General features: G+C 36.4%; 1 protein-coding gene across 3 annotated transcripts in view; it reads right to left on the reverse strand.

The window, feature by feature from the left end:
- Positions 1 to 21,383, reverse strand: part of Boll (boule homolog, RNA binding protein) — a 101,392-nt gene that overhangs the window by 19,246 nt on the left and 60,763 nt on the right. For all 3 annotated transcript variants that reach the window (XR_007834873.1, XM_051190224.1, XM_051190225.1), the window contains exons 8-10: positions 18,040 to 18,087; positions 16,949 to 17,077; positions 12,210 to 12,308 (exon numbers count right to left, since the gene is read on the reverse strand). Coding sequence is in view for 2 of the 3 variants with exons in the window: in XM_051190224.1 (XP_051046181.1) it covers positions 12,210 to 12,308; positions 16,949 to 17,077; positions 18,040 to 18,087 (276 nt within the window). In the remaining variant the exon portion in view is untranslated. The remainder of the gene's footprint in view (positions 1 to 12,209; positions 12,309 to 16,948; positions 17,078 to 18,039; positions 18,088 to 21,383) is intronic.

Genomic DNA, 21,383 nt, shown 5'->3' on the forward strand with positions numbered 1-21,383 from the left:
TCCTACTACAACGACAGAGCTTTGAAAATGGATTTGGGGCAGTGGAGAGAGAAGTGATTTTATTTTTCTTAGTAAGTTATACATGTGAAAAAAAAGGATCCAATATATAAAGTATATATATATATATATATATATATATATATATATATATATATACCTCCTCAACCTTTATGTGACCTCCCCATTGTAGAATATTATTTTAACTATTTAAAGATATGTTACATTTGTTTATGCCACAAAATATTATTTTAACTATAGGAAGGTGTGTTTGTTACATTTGTTTCTGTTGTCTTTGTTAATGATGTAAAGGTGTGTGGCTGTATCACCTTGCTTGCCTAAGGCACCTGACTGGTCTAATAAAAAGCTGAATGGCCAGTAGCTAGGCAGGAGAAGGGTAGGTGTGGCTGGCTTGCAGAGAGAATAAGTAGAAGAAATCTAGGTTTCAGAGAGGAGAGGAGATAAGAGGGAAAAAGGGAGGGACATGCCAGGAGCCAGAACAGGCAGTTGCCAGCCAGACAGCCAGACACAAGAAGCAGTGAAAGTATGGCATACTGAAAGAAAGGAAGGTAAAAAGTCTGGGCAAAATGTAGATGAAGAGAGGTTAAGTTACAAGAGCTAACAAGAAATGAACCTAAGCTAAGGCCAAACATTTGAAACTAATGATAAGTCTCCATGCCATGATTTGAGAGCTATTTGTGACCTAAAAGAAAGCCTGTTACATGCCCTACCTTTGGTAACCCACTGGATCCAATTATTACTGCCAGTTAGGATATTGACTGACCTTTATGGCTTGAGCTTGTGCAGGTAAGGCCTAAATGCAGCAGCGAGTTCATGAGTGCCATGACCATGTCATGTCGAGCAGACAGCATTTCACACACCCTCACCCCATCATCCATCTCTTTTACTTTCTGTTCCCCTCTTCTGTGATTTCCCCAAGGGTTTGCACATTGATACAGAGGTTCCATTTAGGGATGGGCACCCAACAGTCACTTACTCTCAGCATTCTGACCAGTGTTGAGTCTCTGCATTAAGTCCTGTTCCCTGCAGAAAGAAGCTCTTCTGGCCAAAGCTGACAGCGGCACCATCTTGCAATCTTGGAAGGCTCGCTGTGCCCACTGTTCTCTTTCACCCGGAGCATGGTTAAACTGCTAGTGGTTTATCTTACTTGCATTGCTGGCTTTAACCACTTTAAAGTGTTTTTCTATATTTGGGGGACTGGGTGTCTCCTAACAAAGTAGTTTATTTTCTCCTCTCTTGATGGCATTGGGGTTGAACTTCCAAGTGAGGATTGTGCACTAACAAGATGCCCAAATAAAATCATAGGATACATATCAATTCTTATCAGCTACACAAATCACAACACAAAACCACAAGAAATAAAATGTAATGCGACTTTCTAAGAGATTGAAACTCTTTAATTACCAAATCCAAAGACACTGAACTAGAAATAAAGAATTGAAATGTTTACTTGTAAAAATGATCAATGACTTCAAAAAAAGACATAAGGAAGCAGGTGACTGAAGAAAGGAAATCAACTCAGGACATAGAGAAGAAAGTCAGTAACATGGGATAAGAAACTGAGCAAGGAGCACACCTTTAATCCCCAGTGTTTGGGAGGCAGAGGAAGGCAGATCTGTGTGAGTTCGAGGTTAGCATAGTTCTAAAAGCTACACAGATTAACCCATGTCTGGAAAAAACAAAACAAACAAACACACACACACAAAACAAAACAAAAAAAGAGGCAAAGAAACTCAGCAAGGAAACAGATTTGGGAAAAAAAAAAAAAAAAACCCAACCCAAATAAACTTATAACAGGCTAAAAAAAAAAAAAAAAAAAAAAAAAAAAAAAAAAGCCAGGGAGAGAGGGAGTATCACCATAACTACAGTCAGGAAAATCTTAGAAAATATGCACTTTATTTTCAGAAACAGACATTTTTAAGGACCAGAATCAGCATAAGGCAATACCAAGAAAGCCTCTCTTACACCATTTCAAAATAACCACTGATGCATTGGGGACTCAGCAGCCCAAGATTCTGTGAACCAAACTCAGAGTAAGTGTCACAGGACACTGTGGAAATCTGGTAAGCAGAATATTGCTAGATGAGGTGTGTGTGTATGTATGTGTATGCGTGCATGCACACGTGCTATGTGCATGTGCGTGTGTGTATGTATGTGTGTAGGGATGGAACAAGCATTTGTAACTGGGCTCCTAAGGACTGCCCAGCTGTGTGTCTAATGTCTGCGATTCCACTTGTGAAGCATTGCCCCCTGATGGCATCAGTAACTAGCTCTGCCAAAGGATGGCCTGCATGTGAGAAGAACAATCCAACTACATTCTTGAAGTGCTGCCAGGGTTGTAACCAGCAACTGTGATCCAACATTGCAAAGGCTTGCCTGGGAGTGTGGCAGGCTTTTGGGAGCCGGAGAAAGAAGAGTGAAAGGCTTGAGACTGAAAACAGTAAAAAGGCCAGACTAAAAGTATACCCTAGTTCCCACAGCTCTCTTTCCTGGGCATGTATTCCTCATATATCCAATGCATGGCTCAGGGGAGAGGTTATAGGGTTTTGTCTCATAGCTTCTGAGTGCCACTGAGGCCAGGCCACTGTGTGGCCAGATCAGAGTTCTTGCACAGAGACTCTGATAAGCTATTATATGGAGCTGTGAAGGTCAAGTTCGAGTTGTGATGTAGCTTTTAGGATGCTAGGACCATAGGATGTTTACCAAAGAAAGCCACAGACAACAATAGAGCCGGTCTAAGAGCATGATTATGTGTGCTGCAGTCAGCTGAGCTGGAGGGGCAGGGAGGGCTATTAATGTACCTTGGAGTCCTAAGTTCACCATGAGCTCCAGATGATCGACATACAGCTTAAGGATTTGGTGTTTTAGCTGCTTAGGTTTTTGGTTTTGCTTTGGTCAGATATTTCCCTTGCTATGTCCCCATTCTTCCCTTTTGGAATGGGAATATTTACTCTATACCATTGTATATTGGAAGTATGTAATTTACTATCTGATTGAAGTTAAAAAAAAAAAAAAAGATTGCCCAAGTCGCAGAAGAAGACTCTGCACTTCAACTTTTAAACAACATTGGAACTGTTAAAGACTACAGGGACTTTTGAAGTTAGAGTAAATCAATTTTTTGGGTTTGTTTGTTTTAGTTTTTTGAGACAGGGTTTCTCTGTGTAGCTTTGTGGACCAAGCTGGCCTCGAACTCCCAAAGATCTGCCTGCCTCTGCCTCCCAAGTGTTGGGATCAAAGGTGTATGCCACTACTGCCTGGCAATTTTTTTTTCTTTTCTGGTTTTCATAAATTGAAACTTATGCTATGAAAGGTAAGATGCCTATTCAAATGGTCTGGGTTTTAGGTGTTAGCAAATAAAAAATGAGAAATGATGTCCAATTAGAAGGATGACAGACTCACAATACAGAGAAAATGCTCAGACCAAAGATGGAAACATAATTTTAATATGAAAAACAGATGTGTTTGAGCAAGCGGGAGCTCACGGACCATAGCCAGACAATTCAGCATAGGACTGAATCAGGACCCCTGAACTTGGGTGACAGTTAGGAGGCCTGGGCAGTTTCTGGGGCCTCTTGCAGTGAAACCAGTATTTATGGAAGGCCTCACTTTCCCTGGGAAGTGGGGTGGGGGAATGAGAGGCTGGGAGGGAGAAGGAACTTGGATTTACATGTAAATTAAGTTTGTTTTTAATTTAAAAAATTGCACAAAAAAGAAAAACAGATGTGCTATATGATAAGATATATATCCTTCTAAAGGTACTTAAAATTAGACTACCATGTCAGATCATATCTAACCTTGCACAGTAGTTAGTATGAATTTCCTTTAGGTTTTGTATATGTATATACTATATGTTGAGCATATTCCATTTATAACCCCCATTTCTTCTGTTATTCTCACCCCTCTACCCTAATGTTGTCTCATCTGTTTAAACAGGGTTACTTTCATTTTATATCACATATACATATATGACTCTATCTATCTGCATAAAGTCTAGGAACTACAAAGGAGAGAAAACAAAATATCTGTCTTTCTAAAATTGCCCAATTCACTCAATATGACTGCTTTCAATTGCATCTAATACAACTAATCTAAATTTACAGCTCTTCCACCTCAGATAGTTATTTTTGCTAGTAAGAATTTATGGCAAATCCAGGATTAGAATAGCTCATAGGTGTCTGATCAAATAATCTACATTATACTAAAAACAGATAAAAACAGAAATACACTCAAAGAATACATATCATATTTCATATTAGGCTTGAAGAGGACAATTGATTAACGTAAAGTTCATACAACTATATTCTATAGGCCAAATCCCACAGAAGTTGCAAGTAAAATGGTGGTTACCAACTTGGAAGAGTTAATAACTCTTCTGAAGGAGAATGATCCCAAATGGCTCACATGTTTGACTATTTGGTCCCCAGTTAGTGAAACAGTTTGGGAAGGATTAGGAGGTATGGACTTGTTTTAGTAGGTGTGTTCACATGTTAATGAATTATAAATAAATAAATATACAAATGTAAAAAAAAAAGAATAAAAGAAAACTTGTTTTTATTCTCTCTCCTCTTTCACCTTGTAAGCGGCTTCTCAACCTGTGGGTTGCGACCCTTCAGGGATTGCATATCAGATATCCTGCACATCAGACATTTTACATTATGATTTGTAACAGCAGCAAAGATACAGCTATTTATGAGGTAGCCAAAAAATAATTTTATGGTTAGGGGTCACCACAACATGAACTGTATCAAAGGGTTGCAGCATTAGGAAGAGTTTGAACCGCTGTAAGGATACAATGAGAAGACAGACATCTGCATCTGGAGGCACCTTGATTTCTCAGCTTCCAAAACTGACAAATGCACACATGTTGCTCAAGCAGCCCAACTTATGGTACAAGAAGATTGAACTAAGGCAACTTTGTATTGAGGAAATTATTATTGGTCATAAAAATTGTATTTCCCTTGATTAAAGTCAAAGGCAAAATTACAGTTTACTAGAAATCCAAAGAAATGAAAAGTACTGCTTCAAGACTAAAGAGAACAGAGGTACCTAGATATATACTTAGACACATAAGATCAATTATTGTGTATGTTCTTTGTAAGTTAAACTTATATTTTATGACTTACTATAGGAAGATGTATAAAAAACTATCTCAAAAGCATGAAGCTCTTTTGAAATAATGAATATTTAAAATTTATTTTTAACTATCACATGAAAATCAAAAATTGTACGTATTAATCGATTATCTCTTGTGATTTTAATGCACTCTATGTTTAAGTTAGGTTAGGCATATCTATCTTCTCTAAGATATTTATTTCTTTAGGGCAAAACCTTTCAAAATAATTACTTTTAGCACACTAAATCTTCTTGCTTCTGTTATAATCTGACACCCATTAATCACCATTTCTTTATCCTTCCTTATCCCCAGGTCTGGAAATCACCATTTTACTCGCAACTTTTGAAGATCAACTTTCTTAGAGTTCAAGAGTGAAATCTTGCAGTATTTATGTTTTTGTGCCTGAGTTATTTTACTTAACAATTTTTAGGTTTCAGACACATTGCAAATAAGAGGATTTCATTACTTTTAATACTACCATGGATTTTTTTTTGAGACAGTGTCTAATTATATAGATTGGGTTAATGGGTTAAGCATACAATGCTTCTGCCTTACCTTCTTGGGTTCTAGGACTACAAGCCAATTGTCACCACACCAGATGAAACTCTGACTTGTTAACTTTAAGACTATTCCTATTTTATACGGAAAGCTACATTTGTTAGAATGCTTGTTGTAGAACTCTGCATTTATTTACTTTAGTAAACTGTAATTTTCATCTTTCATTGTTATTCTTCCTCACCAGTTGTCCCTACCACTGTTCATATAGTTTGAGTAACTTCTCTGGTGCTTTAAGAAAGATCAAAGTACCTTCTTAGAATGAAGACGACAGAAAGGCTGGGCTTTAGCTACATGGCCAAATGCAAAGCAAATTCAAGGCCCTAGTTTTGGTTCCCAGCACCATGAACAACAAACAACAACAAAAAAGAGAATTAGGAAGATCTAATTGAAGACATTATTTCTTATTATAAAAATGTGTTACAAGTGAAATAAAGCGACTCTAATCCAGAAGCTCCTTTTCTTAGACAGGGTCGGCTGTGTAGTCCAGGCTGCCCTACAACCTGTGGTTCTCCTAGCTTGACTTTTCAAGTGCTTAGGAAGAGATATGTGTGCCACTATATCAAGCATTGAGAGGTTCTTAACTATTTAATGTATTCATGTCATGTGCTCTTTCAGCAGCCCACTGAGGCTATCCGAATTATCCTAAGAACATTTTTAAAAATATAAAAAAAATACCTAAGATTATGTTATAGTTCCTGAGGAGGATATAGCTATCCTTCTCAGGCTTACTGTTGAAGGACTGGTCTCCAGCTTGTGGCACTATTTTGGGAGGCTCTGCAAACTTTGGGAGGTGGTGCCTAGTTGAAAGAAGTTAGGTTACTAGGGATCCTTAGAGCTGCATTTTGTCATAGGGCCTTCTTTCTCTTTTTCTGCTTCCCACCCACCATGAGGTGAACAGTTTGTGCAGGATCAACAGAGCCAGACAGAAATCAAGAGCCAAAATATCTCCTTCCTCCATGGAAGGTGTTTATATCCAGTATAGTTCCCCATAGTGACAAAAAGTATGACAGAAAAAACTGGTACCAGAAAAGTGGAATTCTAGGCGCGTCTATCATATGCTAGGCACTCTACCAACTGAGTGACATCCACAGAGCCTGCCTTGAGTATTAGAAAAGACTGTTGACCTACCTTTTGGACAATGTTGCAAGTGTTAAAATTATGGGAATTCTTAGATATAGACTAAACACATTTTGCATTATCAAACACATGTAGTCTTTGGAGCCCAGGGGCAAAATGGCATAGTTTGAATAGGAAAGTCCCACACAGGCTCATTCTAGAAGACTTGGCTCTTAGCTAGTGGCACTATTTTAGTAGGCCCTGGAACATCAGGAGGTAAGGTATAGCTAGAAGGACTACATCACTGTGAGTATGACTCTGTGGGCTGTATCTGGTTGTATCCTCCACTTCTGTTCCACCATATTTTGTCTCATCATTGGTCTACAATCAGTAGAGCCAAACATGGCTAGAAACCCCTGAAACCATGAAACCTATCAAGCCAAAAATAAAGCTTTTTGTTGTTAAAAATTAAGTTGTTCTTTTCAATCATTTGTCACATGAAAAGACTGATTAACATAGATTACAAAGGAAACAAAGTAATCTGTAATGCACTCCTATTTGTAGACTCCTGAGGTCTGTGTATGTCTTTGAACCAGAATAAAACTCAATGTACAAGGCTACAGAGTTGGCTCAGTGGTTAATAACACTTGTTGCTCTTGCAGAGGACTAGGACTCAGTCAATCCTCAGTACCCAGATGGTGGTTCACAATCATCTGGTCCAGGGGATCTATAGACCTCTGAGGCACCAGGCACAGTTAGTACATATACATACATCCAGGTAAAACACCCATACATGCACAATAATCTAAAAAAAAAAAAAAAAAAAAAAAACCCTCCTTGAACCCAGAGATTAAATAAGTAATTGGAGCAGTAACAGCATCAAGAATCAGTCTGGCATTCCTTCTTGCTACAAAGATACCGAAGACTGTACATAGGCCTTATTTCTTCATCCATCACCATTAACATTTCAAGGTATAATAAGGGATATAAATTCAGGTTGACTATTTGGAGACCATCTTAGATTTAATTTCAACATGTTAGGAAGAGCAAAGGCAAGAAAATGAGAAACTATACATTATCAGCAATTAAATTATGAACTTAATTAAAAGTTTAATTTCCTAGTTATTTTAGAGCATCTGATATAGCTGGAACATAGTGACAGAACCCAAGTTACTGTGGTTTGATTTATGATACGTTGATCTGAGATGGTGCAAAGGTCATACTCATTCAGTGAAAATCACAGTTCAGTTTGAAATTTTGATGTTTCCAGGACTCAATATGTATCATGATACCCTTAATGTTGAGCACAACTTTCCTGTAAGCCATTCAATTACAAGGACACAAATGATACTCTGTAGTGTAGTGAGTTGCTAAGTTATGCAATTTGCTAGGCAAGGTGAACTAGATACAATTTTGAATTACATTTGATTTTTGTTTTCAAAATATTTACTTTTATCTTATGTGTATGAATATTTGTGTGAATGTATATGTGCATACCTGGTGCCCATAGTGGTTAAGAAAAAGGTGTTTGATTCCCCGGGGCTGGAGCTATATAGATGGTTATGAGCCACCATGTGGGTGCCTGTGATTGATTGAATCCAGGTCTTCCACAAGAGGAGCAAGTGCTTACCATTACTCCAGTCTTAATATTTTCTTTTTTTTAATGGTCTTTTTTTATTTTATTTAATTTTATATAACAAAGTCCAATTAAATGAAAACAAACATTTATACACAATATTTTGGAATTTGGGCGTCGTTCTTTCCAAACTACTTCCTGCTGGTAAGGTAATATTTTCATCTTATGATATTTTGGGGATAGATACAACCTTGTAAGTTGAGGTACAGCTATGTACCATTGCCTTTAATGTGTTATATGTAAGCAGTTTTCTACTGAACCCAGATATTTCTTGTTTATTTCCAGTTGACAATTTAGATATACTGCTTTCTTGAGTCTATCATTCTCTTTATTATATTAGATTTTCATAAACAAAAAAGTTTTATGCACATGGAACCTATGCATTTCTAATGTTTAACTGCATGGTTACTATTGTATAGTTCTATGAGTAAAAACATGTTATAGAACTGAAGGAATATTGTTTGACTATGGAGAACACATATAGTTTTATACTCTCTTAGAAGCTACAAATCACTGTTTCTTTCCAGTCTTTGACCCTTATAGTATAACACTTTATTGTCTTCCTCTATGCTCAGGAGTAGCTGACTATAAGTCAATTTTAGCATCTAAATTGATTTATAAGAAGTAATAGAGGTATTAAAAGAATGGAAGAACATAGTGGTAGTAGAATATTTCTGTATAGACAGCAATTTTTAGGTGTGTGGCAATTCCAAGATAGAGGGAAAAATCTGTGGCAGTCAAATCCCATTCCAATTTACTTCCTAATAATTCTGTCTTTCCAAAGAGCCATCCAATATGGGTACTGGAAACAGAAATTAGGTCATCTGTGAAAGCAGTATGTGCTCTTAACCACCTAATCTATCTCTCTAGTCCACATTGTCCTTTTTTTTATTAATGGTAAAATATCCAAAGTTCTTTCTTCTAGCTTAAAAACAAACAAACAAACAGTACAGTCCTGTGATCCATAGTTACCCACTAACTATGCAATGGTCCATTTGAACTTTCATTCCAGCAATCCATAGTAACCTACTGTGCAATGGTCCATCAGAACCTTTACTACTAAGTATGAGTTACTATCTGTGATGTTTTTACACGTCAACTCGACATATCCCAAAACTGCCAAGAAAGGATTCTCAATCAGAAATTGCCTAGATCAGGTTGTCCTTTGGACATGTTTGTGGGGAATTATCTTGACTGCTAACTTATCCAGCCTACTGTGGGTGGCACCATTCCCTGGGCAGGGCTACTAAGCAAACAACATGCAAGGATGCATTACTTTTCTTTATTCCTAACAGTGGATGTGACAAGCTGCTTCAGTTCCTGTATTGACTTTCCTGGAATTGCAAGCCCAATAAACCAATTTCTCTTCAAAGTTCCTCTTTATCAGGGTATTTTATCCTAGCTATTGCCATTGAAATAACACTAGCACAGCACCCATTTATCAACTGTGTTGGTTAAACTTTTAAGTGTCAATTTGATACTACCTAGAACTGCTTGGGACGAGTCTTAAATGAGAAATTACCAAGATCAGGTTGTATTGTGGTATGCCTTAGTTGTTTATTGATGTCGGAAGATCCCATCCATTGTGGGTGACACATTTAAGGGGCTGGTCCTTAAATTGTACAAGACTGAAGAAAGCTAAGCACAAAGGAACAAACAAGGAAGGACACACTTATTCTCTTTTTGCTCTTGACCTGCGATTGTCATGTGACTAGCTACTTGAGTTCCTGCTTTGACTTCCTCAACATGATGGAACTATAACTTGAAACTGTGTATGTTGAGAGATTGATTTTTGTTCAGAGTATTTTATTGTAGCAACAGATGAAACTAGAACATCAACCTTCTCATTAGTTTTCAAAGTGACTTGTGCTTATAAAAGAATCAAAAGATCCAAATTCTGAAAAAGACAGACTTTTAGTACCAGGAAAAAATTACATAAGAAGAAAATAGCTGATATCTCAAGTCCCCATTAATATTTTAAAGTTTGTTTAAATATGTCTTATAAAAAGATGTTTCTAATAATGTAACATTTGCCTATGAAGATTTCTATGTCTATGATACAAATGCAGTACAATCGAAGGTGGATAATCTATGCAGTAAAGCACTGTTTGGAAGTTCTACATGACTATAGAAATGGTAGTGGAGTTTCTGTCCTAGAGACAGACATAGCTTTCTACTGAGAGCCACTAATCACTGAAGAACAATTAATTAAATAATGCAGAGGGAACTCTGTACTAAATTTCTGATTATAGTACTTTGGTGGTAGAGTGCTTGCCAAGATGTATGAGGCCATGGGATCAAAGACTGGCACTACCAAAAAGTTTTGGGGGTTAGATACATAGGAAACTCTACCTTTTATTGCAACACACAAAAAAGTATAAAACTTTTTATAGAATAACCTCGCATTCCAGTTTTGCATTTGAAAATGTATTAATTTTTTTCAATGTTCAACAAAAGAGTAATTCCTATATGAGTAAATTTAAGAGTAAGGTGAGTTTCTTTCTATAGTTTCTGATGTTACTTAAAGAGTAAAGAGGACTTAGAGATGTGCATAGTCTTCAAGCAGAAAAGCCGACTTTAAATGCGCATTATAGTACCACTTACCTCTCTACTTCCTATTTGAATTATTTAAGCTATAATTTCAATTATTTCAATGTCCCCCTCTATCCCTCCCTTACTCCTTGACATATATATTCAATCCACCATATTCACACATGTATCAGCAATTGATGATATTAACGTTAGGGGCAGTCTGTTTTAGAAGATTTTCTAACAATATTGAAAATGAAGCCTCTAGAAGTGAGTCTTAGTAACATTCTAGATTTTAATGTGAAACCAAAATTGGGGTCTTATTTCATATCCATAGTACAATGGCACAGAAAATGGAGGGATGCAGTGGGAAGTCATGGCAGTGAGTGTTAGTGGGCAGGAGTGAGGGCAGCACAAAAAATTAGAGGCTGGATCCTCAATAGAGTTCAACTCTGATAGATCAGAGTCATAAATATGAGTGCAAAATAACTATTTTTTTCATTTACTGCAGAGTATTCTTCCTTATTCCACTAAACTAAAATGAACAAAAATTCCTAATACCACCATAAACAGTTAATCAATCTGCAATTCTTCACTATGATGAAGTTCATTTCTTTGACATGATGACCCTGGGCCTTACTAAGAAACCCAGGAAAAAAGGGAGAGAACCTCTTGCTTCACAACAGATGACTAAAATATAGAGAATATAAACACGAATCTAATTAAATTAGACCTAATTGGGTGATACACTATTCTTTGTCCTGAATCTGATTCAGAGAACACAAATACATTCTTAAACATAAAGTGGAGATGATTAGCAGATTCATCTCCCTACAAATACTATGTATTATTGACACAGAGAATGCTATGTGCCATATCCACGACAGGATAATTAGACACAAAAAGTAGATTGAAGGTTACCAGGGACTTCAATGAAGACAAAAAGGAAGGAGGGTTTATTGTGTGATGAGAACAGAGTTTCTATTTGTGGTAATGGAAAAGGTTGGAAATTCTGGTAGTAATTTTCACAGTGCTGTGAACATAATTAAAGACACTTAAAATAGTTAAAATGATAAACTTAAGTTTATGTATCCCTATATCACAACAAATAAAACATTTTGATCATGAATGGTTTACAATATTTCAAAATTAGTTAATAGGAATTATGGTTAATTTAGAATTTATTTCCTCCATATAAAATAATTCACTAATTTTGTATTTTTTTGGATCATAGTTGGGATAAAAATGTTCAGAGCATAATGGAAGAATAACAGAAAGAACTCAAAATGCACTCCTTACTTTAATCGGCTCAGGCTGCATCACAGGTGCAGGCATAGCAATGGCGCTGGAAGCATAAACCTGGTGATATGCTGCTTGAACTCCATGGTCAGAATATGGCTGTTACAAAAGAGGCAGCGAGGAAGTGAGAGGAGGGCAGACAAAAAAGAAGTGTTATGTTCATTTATTAAAATATTTAGTCAGCACTTACTATGTGATATGCCTTGTGCCACATACAAAACCCCATTTACTATGTTTAATGAACTTGTAGTCTGATGAAGAAACTGACACTACTCTAAACATTACATGTCCTGTGAGTCATGTGTATGATGCACAGGGAATAAAGAATTCTCAAAAATACTAAAAACTATGCTTATGAAAATTGGGGAAGATGGTCATAAAGAAATTTCCTAGTGGCACTGATATTTCACTTAAAGACCTGCTGACACAGTGAGGGACAGTGTAAGTAAGCCATCTCTTTTTGGACACCTACTTAGGTTGTTTGGAAATAACACTATATACTAAAGGGGGGGCAATTAGGCAAGAGACCAATTAACAGAGGGCAGATTATTTAAAAGTAGAGTTAAATGGTAACCAATGCAGGTAAGGGTGTGGGGAAAGAAGAACCTTTTATTGTTGGTGTTAGTTTAAGTACCATTACTGTGGAAATAAGTACAAAGGTTCCTCAAAAAATTAAAAATAGATGTACCGTAAGACACAGCTATATCAACCCTGGACATATATCCAAGTGATTTTATAACTTATACAGAGACACTTCATACCATGTTTATTGATAGTCTAGTCATAATAGAAAGGAAATGAATCAGCCTGGTTACCAACCAACAGATGAATGGATAATAAAATAAGTGTGTATTTAAACCAATAGATTCAAAATATTATCTAAAGTATACTAATTATTCAATCGTTGAATTTGTAAACATTTTAGTTTTGTGTCTTCACAACCTGATACATATTTTACACTTACAGGACATTTCTATTTGTTCTTTTCCCCTTTCAAGTGCTATAGACAGATAACGACTATTATCTCAGCTACTGAGGTATAAAACTCAAGCATGATGCTGATATTAGAGATATGGATAGGATAATATCACACTGAATATGTAGAGTGAAAGAATGGAGAACCAAACAAGAAATGATGGGGAGCAAAAAGATCAGCTTACAAAGGAAAATCAAAGCTGGTAAAGGAGTTCCAGAAGAGGGCAGTGCTGTGTAAACACAGCTGTCAGACAGATCAGGAAGTATGTAATGTATGCCATTCCTGAAAGGTTAAATAAGAATAAAAGGAGAGGAAAGTATTTAGTAGTCAGGATGTCATTAAGAAATCTTCTCAATGGCAGTTTATGCAAAAAGATAATGAAGATAATGAAGAACTTCAGCAGGTGTAGAATGAAATGGTATGGACATTATAAATATTGAACACAGTCTATCTTTTCAAGAATCTTAGTTTTTAAAGGCAGAAGAGAATTAGGGGATCTGGGAAAGAATGTGTAAAAAGATCATAGCTACCTCTCAAAGGTGCTACAGATACTCAATGAATTTTATATCAAATAGCTTTAATCCTTTAATACTGTAATATGTTTTCTTGATGCCTTGCTTCATTTGTATAAATAAGGTCATTATGAGAAGATGACTGTGGAAGCTAAATAATTCCCTAACAATCACAATAAAGCAGTGAAACTGTGAACCAGTGGACAGAGACGGACTTAAAATACAAGGGGGGAAATGGACCACAGGGTGGACTGGGAATCCCATGAGACGAAGGAAGTGAAGGTTTCCAGAGCACAACAGGTAGAAACAACCTTGTACAAGACCAAGTTATCAAGTAAATATAAAAAACCATAAGGGTGCATTAGGACCTGTTTAAGTTCATTTGTTGGGAGTTGAAGGCTAAGTTTTTTTTTTTTTTTTTTTTTTTTTTTTGTGAATTGGTTTCAACTTCTATGAAAGAGAAAGCACAGATTAATTCTAAGACAGAAATGGGGGAATCTGTAGTGTAAAGCTATGGTAGCAGTTTGATGGTGAGTGAAATAAGTGACTGATTGTACTAACATGCTTGTTTTCTTTTTAGGAAATCTAACATTCATAACATCATAACATTCATAACAAAAGTCCTGCAGGTTTATTTATTTATTTATTGTTATGATTTTTCGAGACAGGGTTTCTCTGTATTGCTTTGGAACCGGTCCTAGAACTAACTCTGTAGTCCAGGCTGGACTCGAACTCACAGAGATCCACCTGCCTCGGCTCCTGAGTGCTGGAATTAAAGTCATGTGCCACTAACGCCCGGCTGTAGATCCTGCAGGTTTTAATTGTGAAAAAAAAAAAAAAACCACTTAAACTATAAACCACGATTGTCTATTTATTAAATTAATAAGAGTATACAATCTGTTGGAAACAGCACCAGCATAAAAGACAGGTGTCATTAAGTAAGGGAGTACCATGTAAAGTACAAGCTACACAGTCACAACAATGGTTTTAGGAAAAACTTATTAGATTGGATAAGGAGTGAATATACACTGATGGTGAATGTCTGATGACAGGGATTAAGAGTATGGTTAAATCCCAAAGGAGATTTTGGTGAAATATCTAATGTGAAAGAATTCTTACTTGACTCCCACCTCTAGGCAAGCCAGAAGGTAAGAAAACAATAAAAGATAGAACTTTGAAATTTCATCACCAATTAAATAAGAAAACATCCATGGTTTCCAAATCACAAACTGTATGCGTACCTATGCTATGCAATTTGGACAAACATAAGGAGGATTCTGAGGTTTTTATTCAGCAAGAATGAAGAGTTCCCTAGATGTCAATGAAAGATTACCCAAAGATGCTTTAGAATCCTGTATGGTTGGGCCAAGGTAAAAACACAGATCCAGTTTTACAATGCTGAACAATAAGGAGGGAATCTCAAGGAGAAATGGTGTTTGTATAACTCTTCCTGTCTACACTATAGGCTTCTAGCTGCCAGAGGTAAAACAGGGTGAAGGTTAGAATTAAGTATTAATTGTTACATCTCAATACAGAGAACCTACTATGAGAAGAGATTATTCTAAGAACTAAAATGATCACTAGCAAGGGTGTGGACAGTGGGGTGAATGTAAATTAGGACAGCCATTAAGCGAAACAGCATGTGGTTTTCTAAAAAAAAAAAAAAAATACTACTATATGATTCAACATATCCTTACTTCTGGGGACGGGGACGGACACACACACACACACACACACACACACACACACACACACACACACACACACACACACACATCCTTACTTCTGGGGACACACACACACACACAAACACACACACACACCACACATGACCCAACTTGTTACAGAGATTTGAACTCTTAAACTCATTGCAGCATTATTCACAACAGGAAGAGTTGGAAATGTGGCTTCATGTTGAGTATTTGCTCAACAGTACACAAAGCTTTGGGTTTGTTTTCTAGTACTAGAACCTCGCTTAAATTCCCCAATATTCTTGTCTTACTCAGTAGCACGGATATAGAATCAACTTTAGTGTTCAATGATGGATGAAGACAATGTGGGCTATGAACAACAGAATATGGTTCAGTCTTAAAAAGAAGGAAATTCTGTCACCATGATATACATGGATAAACCTGGAAGACATTATACTATGAAATAAGCCAAGTTACAGAAAGATAATTGCTTCTTAGTGCTTCTTTGTGGAATCTGAAAAGCTAAACTCACAGAAGCAGAGACTAAAATAGTGGTTTTCATGGGCTGGAAGAAGGATGCTGTTCAAATAGTAGTGATAGGAACAGAAAGGACTCTGGAGAGTCACCATACAGAAAGTACGGAAGTGTTCTGGAGAGTCACCATACAGCATAGTGACCATGAGAAATAATAATGGGTTATCAACTTGAAACTGCTGAGACACCTTAAACATTTTCACTACAAACAAAAATGAATGACAAGAAGAGATGAATTACCCTGACTATGGTAATTAGTTTAGAATACACATAATTACAAAATATGTAATTAATAAACATTTACAGTATAATTTTTATATTCAATTACATTTCACTAAATCTGGAAAAGAGGAAATACAAAAAAGTAAATGGAGGACGAGACAAAAACGGAGACATTCTAGTAAAAGTATGGAGAGTAAAAACAGATCTAACTGGAAATTAGTGTTCCAGGATAAAATTATGTTACAAGCTTCAGTACTATAGAAATAACAAAACAATACTGTTGACTAGATGCCAACTTAAAACATAGCACATTACCTGCACAGTTCCTGCACAAGGATGGTGCTATTAGTGACACACTTAAAGACATTGCAGATATTTTAATTTGCAGTTAATTTATATTGTTACAGAACAATTTTACATTAAAGATTATATGTTTTTAACTGGCAAATTATTAGCAACAACACAGACTGACAAGAAAATGAGTAGGTGCAAATATCTGATAGCTCAAAACCTTCAAAGAAACTTGGAAAGTGATTCAGTAGTTACTGAAAAGTTCTAAGAGGATGCAACACTCTTAGAATAAAAATGGTAGATATGAATAAATCACAGAAAACATAAAATAAGCAAATTTAAGAAAGTAAAAAAGAACTACAATGAATACAAGATGGTTACTAATCCATCATTTCACCACAAACACAGCTGAGTATGTACCTCAGTTGCAGTGAGTTTTCTAGAACCTACAAGGCCCTGGGTACAATTCCAATCCTGAACAAATGAAGCACAAAGAAAAACATGAATGTGTACCTCTGGTACGGAAGCTTCCATCAGAGACAGTGGAGGAGGGACACAGCCACCATCTTGTGCAATTTCTACTGGTTGATAAATAACCTCAGAGGGCTGCAGATACAAGAATGGAGCAGAAGAGGCAGGAGACTAAAACACAAAACAATCCTTGTTACTCAAGTGTGATTAGTTATTTCTGGTAAGACAAAATGACTTACCCTAAAATGAAAAAAATATTTGTTGCATATTTTCTTAAAATTATTTTTCATGGATAGCATAGAATTGTCTTAGAAACAGACAAGGAAATCAGAGTTTTCATACATTCCAGGTGTATAGGTATTATTAAAGAACTTTATTAATGGCAAGTATTGAACGTTTATAATGCCTCTCACAGAAACAGGCAATAATTGTAAACGTATTACTATCATTAAAAGTTATAGTAGTATGACCTTTAAACTGGTCTAAGTGTCTACTTTCAATTTTGTGATTTCACATAGATGTAAGAAAATACTACCAATTTTTTTTTTTGGTAGGATACAATTTCTTAGGAAAAAAATTGAAAAAAAAGTACAGATTTTAGAGAGAATTTTGGATTAGGAGTGTTTATCTAATAAAAGCAATGAAATATCCCCAAATCTAAAATAGTCAAACAGTTTTGGTACCAATCATTTCTGATAAGGGGATACTCAACCTATTTTTATTTAGGAGCACGAGACAAACTAAGGCAAAAATTTGAAATGAAGCTAGAAAAATGCCAACATTTCCTACACAAACAAAAGTGTCAAATTATTTTTTATGTTCATATAGTACTTATTTATAAAATGTTTCCCACTAATATGACCTCATTTCACTCTCCCAAAAATCATAGAAGGAAATGTAATGAGGTTCTAATCTCACTACAACCATTTTACAAATGAGGAAGTTGTGGGGTAGGTAAGGAAACACCACTGCATGTCTTTACAAAGGAGAGGATGATAGCGCAGTAGTTAAAGGAAACACTTATCAGTAGAGGAATGTTATAAGCCTAGTTATCCTGACTTTCGTTTTCAGGGATTCTAATAAACACAGTGAAAAGAAAGATTTGTGAATTAGACACTGGAGGTGGATATTACCTGTGGAACCCCCCACTGCCACTGCCCTGGTAAACACTGTGCTGGGGCCTAAAATGAAAAACAGCAAACATAATATCAGACATTTCCATGCAAAAGAATGAAGCTGAGTTTTCAAGGAATGTACAAAAGTTAATTCAAAATGAACTAGAGCTCTAAACACAAAAGCTAAAATAATAAAATTCTTAGAAAAATCAGAATATGAAGATAGAAATCTTGATGACTCTGTTTTAAAGATTATGCTTTAAAAATACATGTTAACAACTGGGTGATGGTAGCACACATCTTTGATCCCAGCACTCGGAAGGCAGGTGGATCTTTGTGAGTTCAAGGCCAACCTGGTCTACAGAGTGAGTTCCAGGGCAGCCAGGGCTATACAAAGAAGCCCTGTCTAGAAAACACAATTAAAAAAAAAAACACAACCCCCCAAAACTCACAACAAAGTATCAATACTAATAAGATTTGGATAACAGGACCTCGTCAAAATTCATAAAAACTCGAATGCTACATAAAACACCATCAACGAAAAGAAATTTATTTTACAAAATGTGAGAAAATATCTACAAGTCATGTACTTGATATGGAAATTTTTATCAAGATTTTGTGTACTGCTGGTGATTTAACACAGGGCCTCCCAAATACTTTGCAAGTATGAAAGAGCCACACTCCAAGCCCCCAAAGAATACACAAACCTGTTATTTTTTAAGCTATAGGAATAAGGAATCTCTTTTTGTATTTATCAGTGTATCAAAAAGGAGGCTGAACGAGATACACAATGGGATGGGATTTTCTTCTTCTGTTTTTAATATATTTTCTTTTCTTTCTTTTTTTATTATTACTTTTTTTATTTTACATGTCGATCCCAGTTCCCCCTCGTTCCCTCCCTCCCTCCTTCTTACCCTTTCTTCCCCCTCAATGCACCCTGACCACCCTCCCCTCCCATCCCCCCACCCCAATTCCACATGTAGGGCAATGCCATCCAGTTGGGGTCATGTAGATCTGACAGGTCATGTGAAGCAGGGACTATGGCTTCTCTCCTGTCTCTAGGTTAAGGCATTATCCCTCCATGGAGGATGTGTCCACAAGGTCCTTTTGTGTACTAGGAAATACATCCTGATTTCACTGTCTGAAGTCCCTTAGACTGCTCAGTCCTTCTAGCTGAGACCCATATTCAGGGGGGCCTGAGTCAGTCCCATGCTGCATTCCCAGCTTTCAGTTTGGTGGCCCATTAGTTCCTCCTTGTTCAGGTCAGCTGTCACTATGTGTTTCTGCCGCCTGGTCTTGTCCTCTCCATCTGCATCTGGATTCTAGTTCGATTCAGTGTTTAGTTATGAGTGTTTGCTTCTGTTTCCAACAGGTACTAGATGAGGGCTCCATGATGGTGGATAAGTTAGTTGTTGATCTCACTATATGGGAGGGCATTTATGGTAGCCTTTCCACGGTTGCTCAAATTGTTAGTTGGCGGCAGTCTTGTAGGTCTCTCGACCTTTCTTTAGGTTCAGTTTTCTCTTCAAACCAACAATGGCTTCCTCTTTTATGTTCTCTCCCTCCCACTCTCCTGTCTTCTATTCCTACCCTGACTCAATCTTCCTAGTCGCACGTGCTTTCCTCTCCTCCCCTTCTCTTTCTCCTACTTCTCTCTCCATTCATTGCCCCCCGCCACTTCCCTTGTGCTCTGGGGAACTTGTCCCTTCCCCCTTCTGTGAGGGACTTTATATGAATCTTCTTCTTATTCAGCTGCAATGAATTGGTTTTGCATTTGAGAATGCACAGGTAGAGAGGCTATTATTCCCTGGAGTTGGTTTTACCACAGACTTGCTACACTCAACTTCTCTAGTTCTGAATGAACTTTATCTTAAAATTGTTTGGACAAGATGTCTGGTCTATAATCCTATGAACATAGGAGAATTTTCCTCCTGGAATTTTTTTCAAGTTTGTACTACTTGTACAAAGTATTATGACACTTCCATACAAGCAAATGATGTACTTTGATCATAATCACCCTATACTCTCTTACTATCCTTTTTCCTTCTTTTACATACGTAGTTTTTAAGCATATGAAAGGTATGCTTTTTCTTTTACTTGCTATGTGGGTCTGGATTACTTCATAACATGACTATCTTCTGTTCCATCCAATTTCCTACAAATGACACAATTTCATTTTTTTAATAGCAGAGCAAAACTCCATTTTATATATATACATACATACATATATGTGTGTGTGTATGTGCATATATATATATATATGTATATATATATATATATATATATATATCTTTTCTTTATTTACTGATTGACTTCCAGGTAGATTCCATATAATGGTGTGGAAGGTTCCGTACTGATTTCCATAGTTGCTACACTAATTTACAACCTCATCAGCAGTGAATAAGGGTTCTTTTCCTCTGTATTGTTTCCAGAATTATTTGTGATTTTCTTGATTGCAGGCATTCTGACTGAGGTGAAATTGAATCTCGCTGTAGTTTTGATTTGCATTTTCCTGATGGCTAAGTTTGAACCTTTTGTTTCATGTATTATTTGTACTTTTTACCTTAAAAGTGGCAATTAATTTCCACTGCCCATTTGCTGTTTGCCTTTTGGTCATTTATGCTCTAAATATTAGTTTCCTGCTTGATTATTGTTTTAGTTATTAATCAATTTCAGTATTCTACATATGGGCATCCAGTTTTCATTTGCACTTCTTATTAAAGAGAATGTGTTTTTCCAATGTCAAGACACAGATGAATGTAGCAAACGGGCTAATTTCTAGACCTCCTCAGTCTATTCCATTGATTGGCTTGTGTGTCTCTTTTCTGCCAGAATCATATTATGCCTGTTAATACAATTTTTTTTAACAAATAAGGCATTGGATGACTTCTACACTGTTCCCTTTATTCATGGTTGCTTTGGCCATTCTGTGTATTTTATATTATATATGAGCTCTAGAATTTCCTTTTCTGTACTGGGGAAGAATGTTACTGGAAATTTGGTGATAATTACATTGAGTTTGTAAATCCTTTTTTGGCTATAGCTCTTTTAATAGTATTAATTCTGTTGATTCATGAATCACTGTTTCCTCTGAACTGAAACACTCCCTCCTAGAAGAACAAGGAAGACTCATATGACTTAGAAAGTTCACAAAATGTTCTCATCAGGATCGCAGTAAGTTATTACCCAAGAGTTCCCTCTGAAAGGTGATGTAAGCAGCAAAAAAAAAAAAAAAAAAAAAAAAAATCACTGCAGAAGTAGTCTTCCTGAGGGTGCTGTCTGCAAGCTGTTTAGGGACTGCAGTAACCAAGCTTTGTGTGCACCACCATCTTAGGGGGAAACTTTTTGGTGATGTAGTTACT

Source organism: Phodopus roborovskii, unplaced genomic scaffold (genome assembly GCF_943737965.1).
Source record: "Phodopus roborovskii unplaced genomic scaffold, PHOROB, whole genome shotgun sequence".
NCBI classification, from domain to species: Eukaryota; Metazoa; Chordata; class Mammalia; order Rodentia; family Cricetidae; genus Phodopus; species Phodopus roborovskii.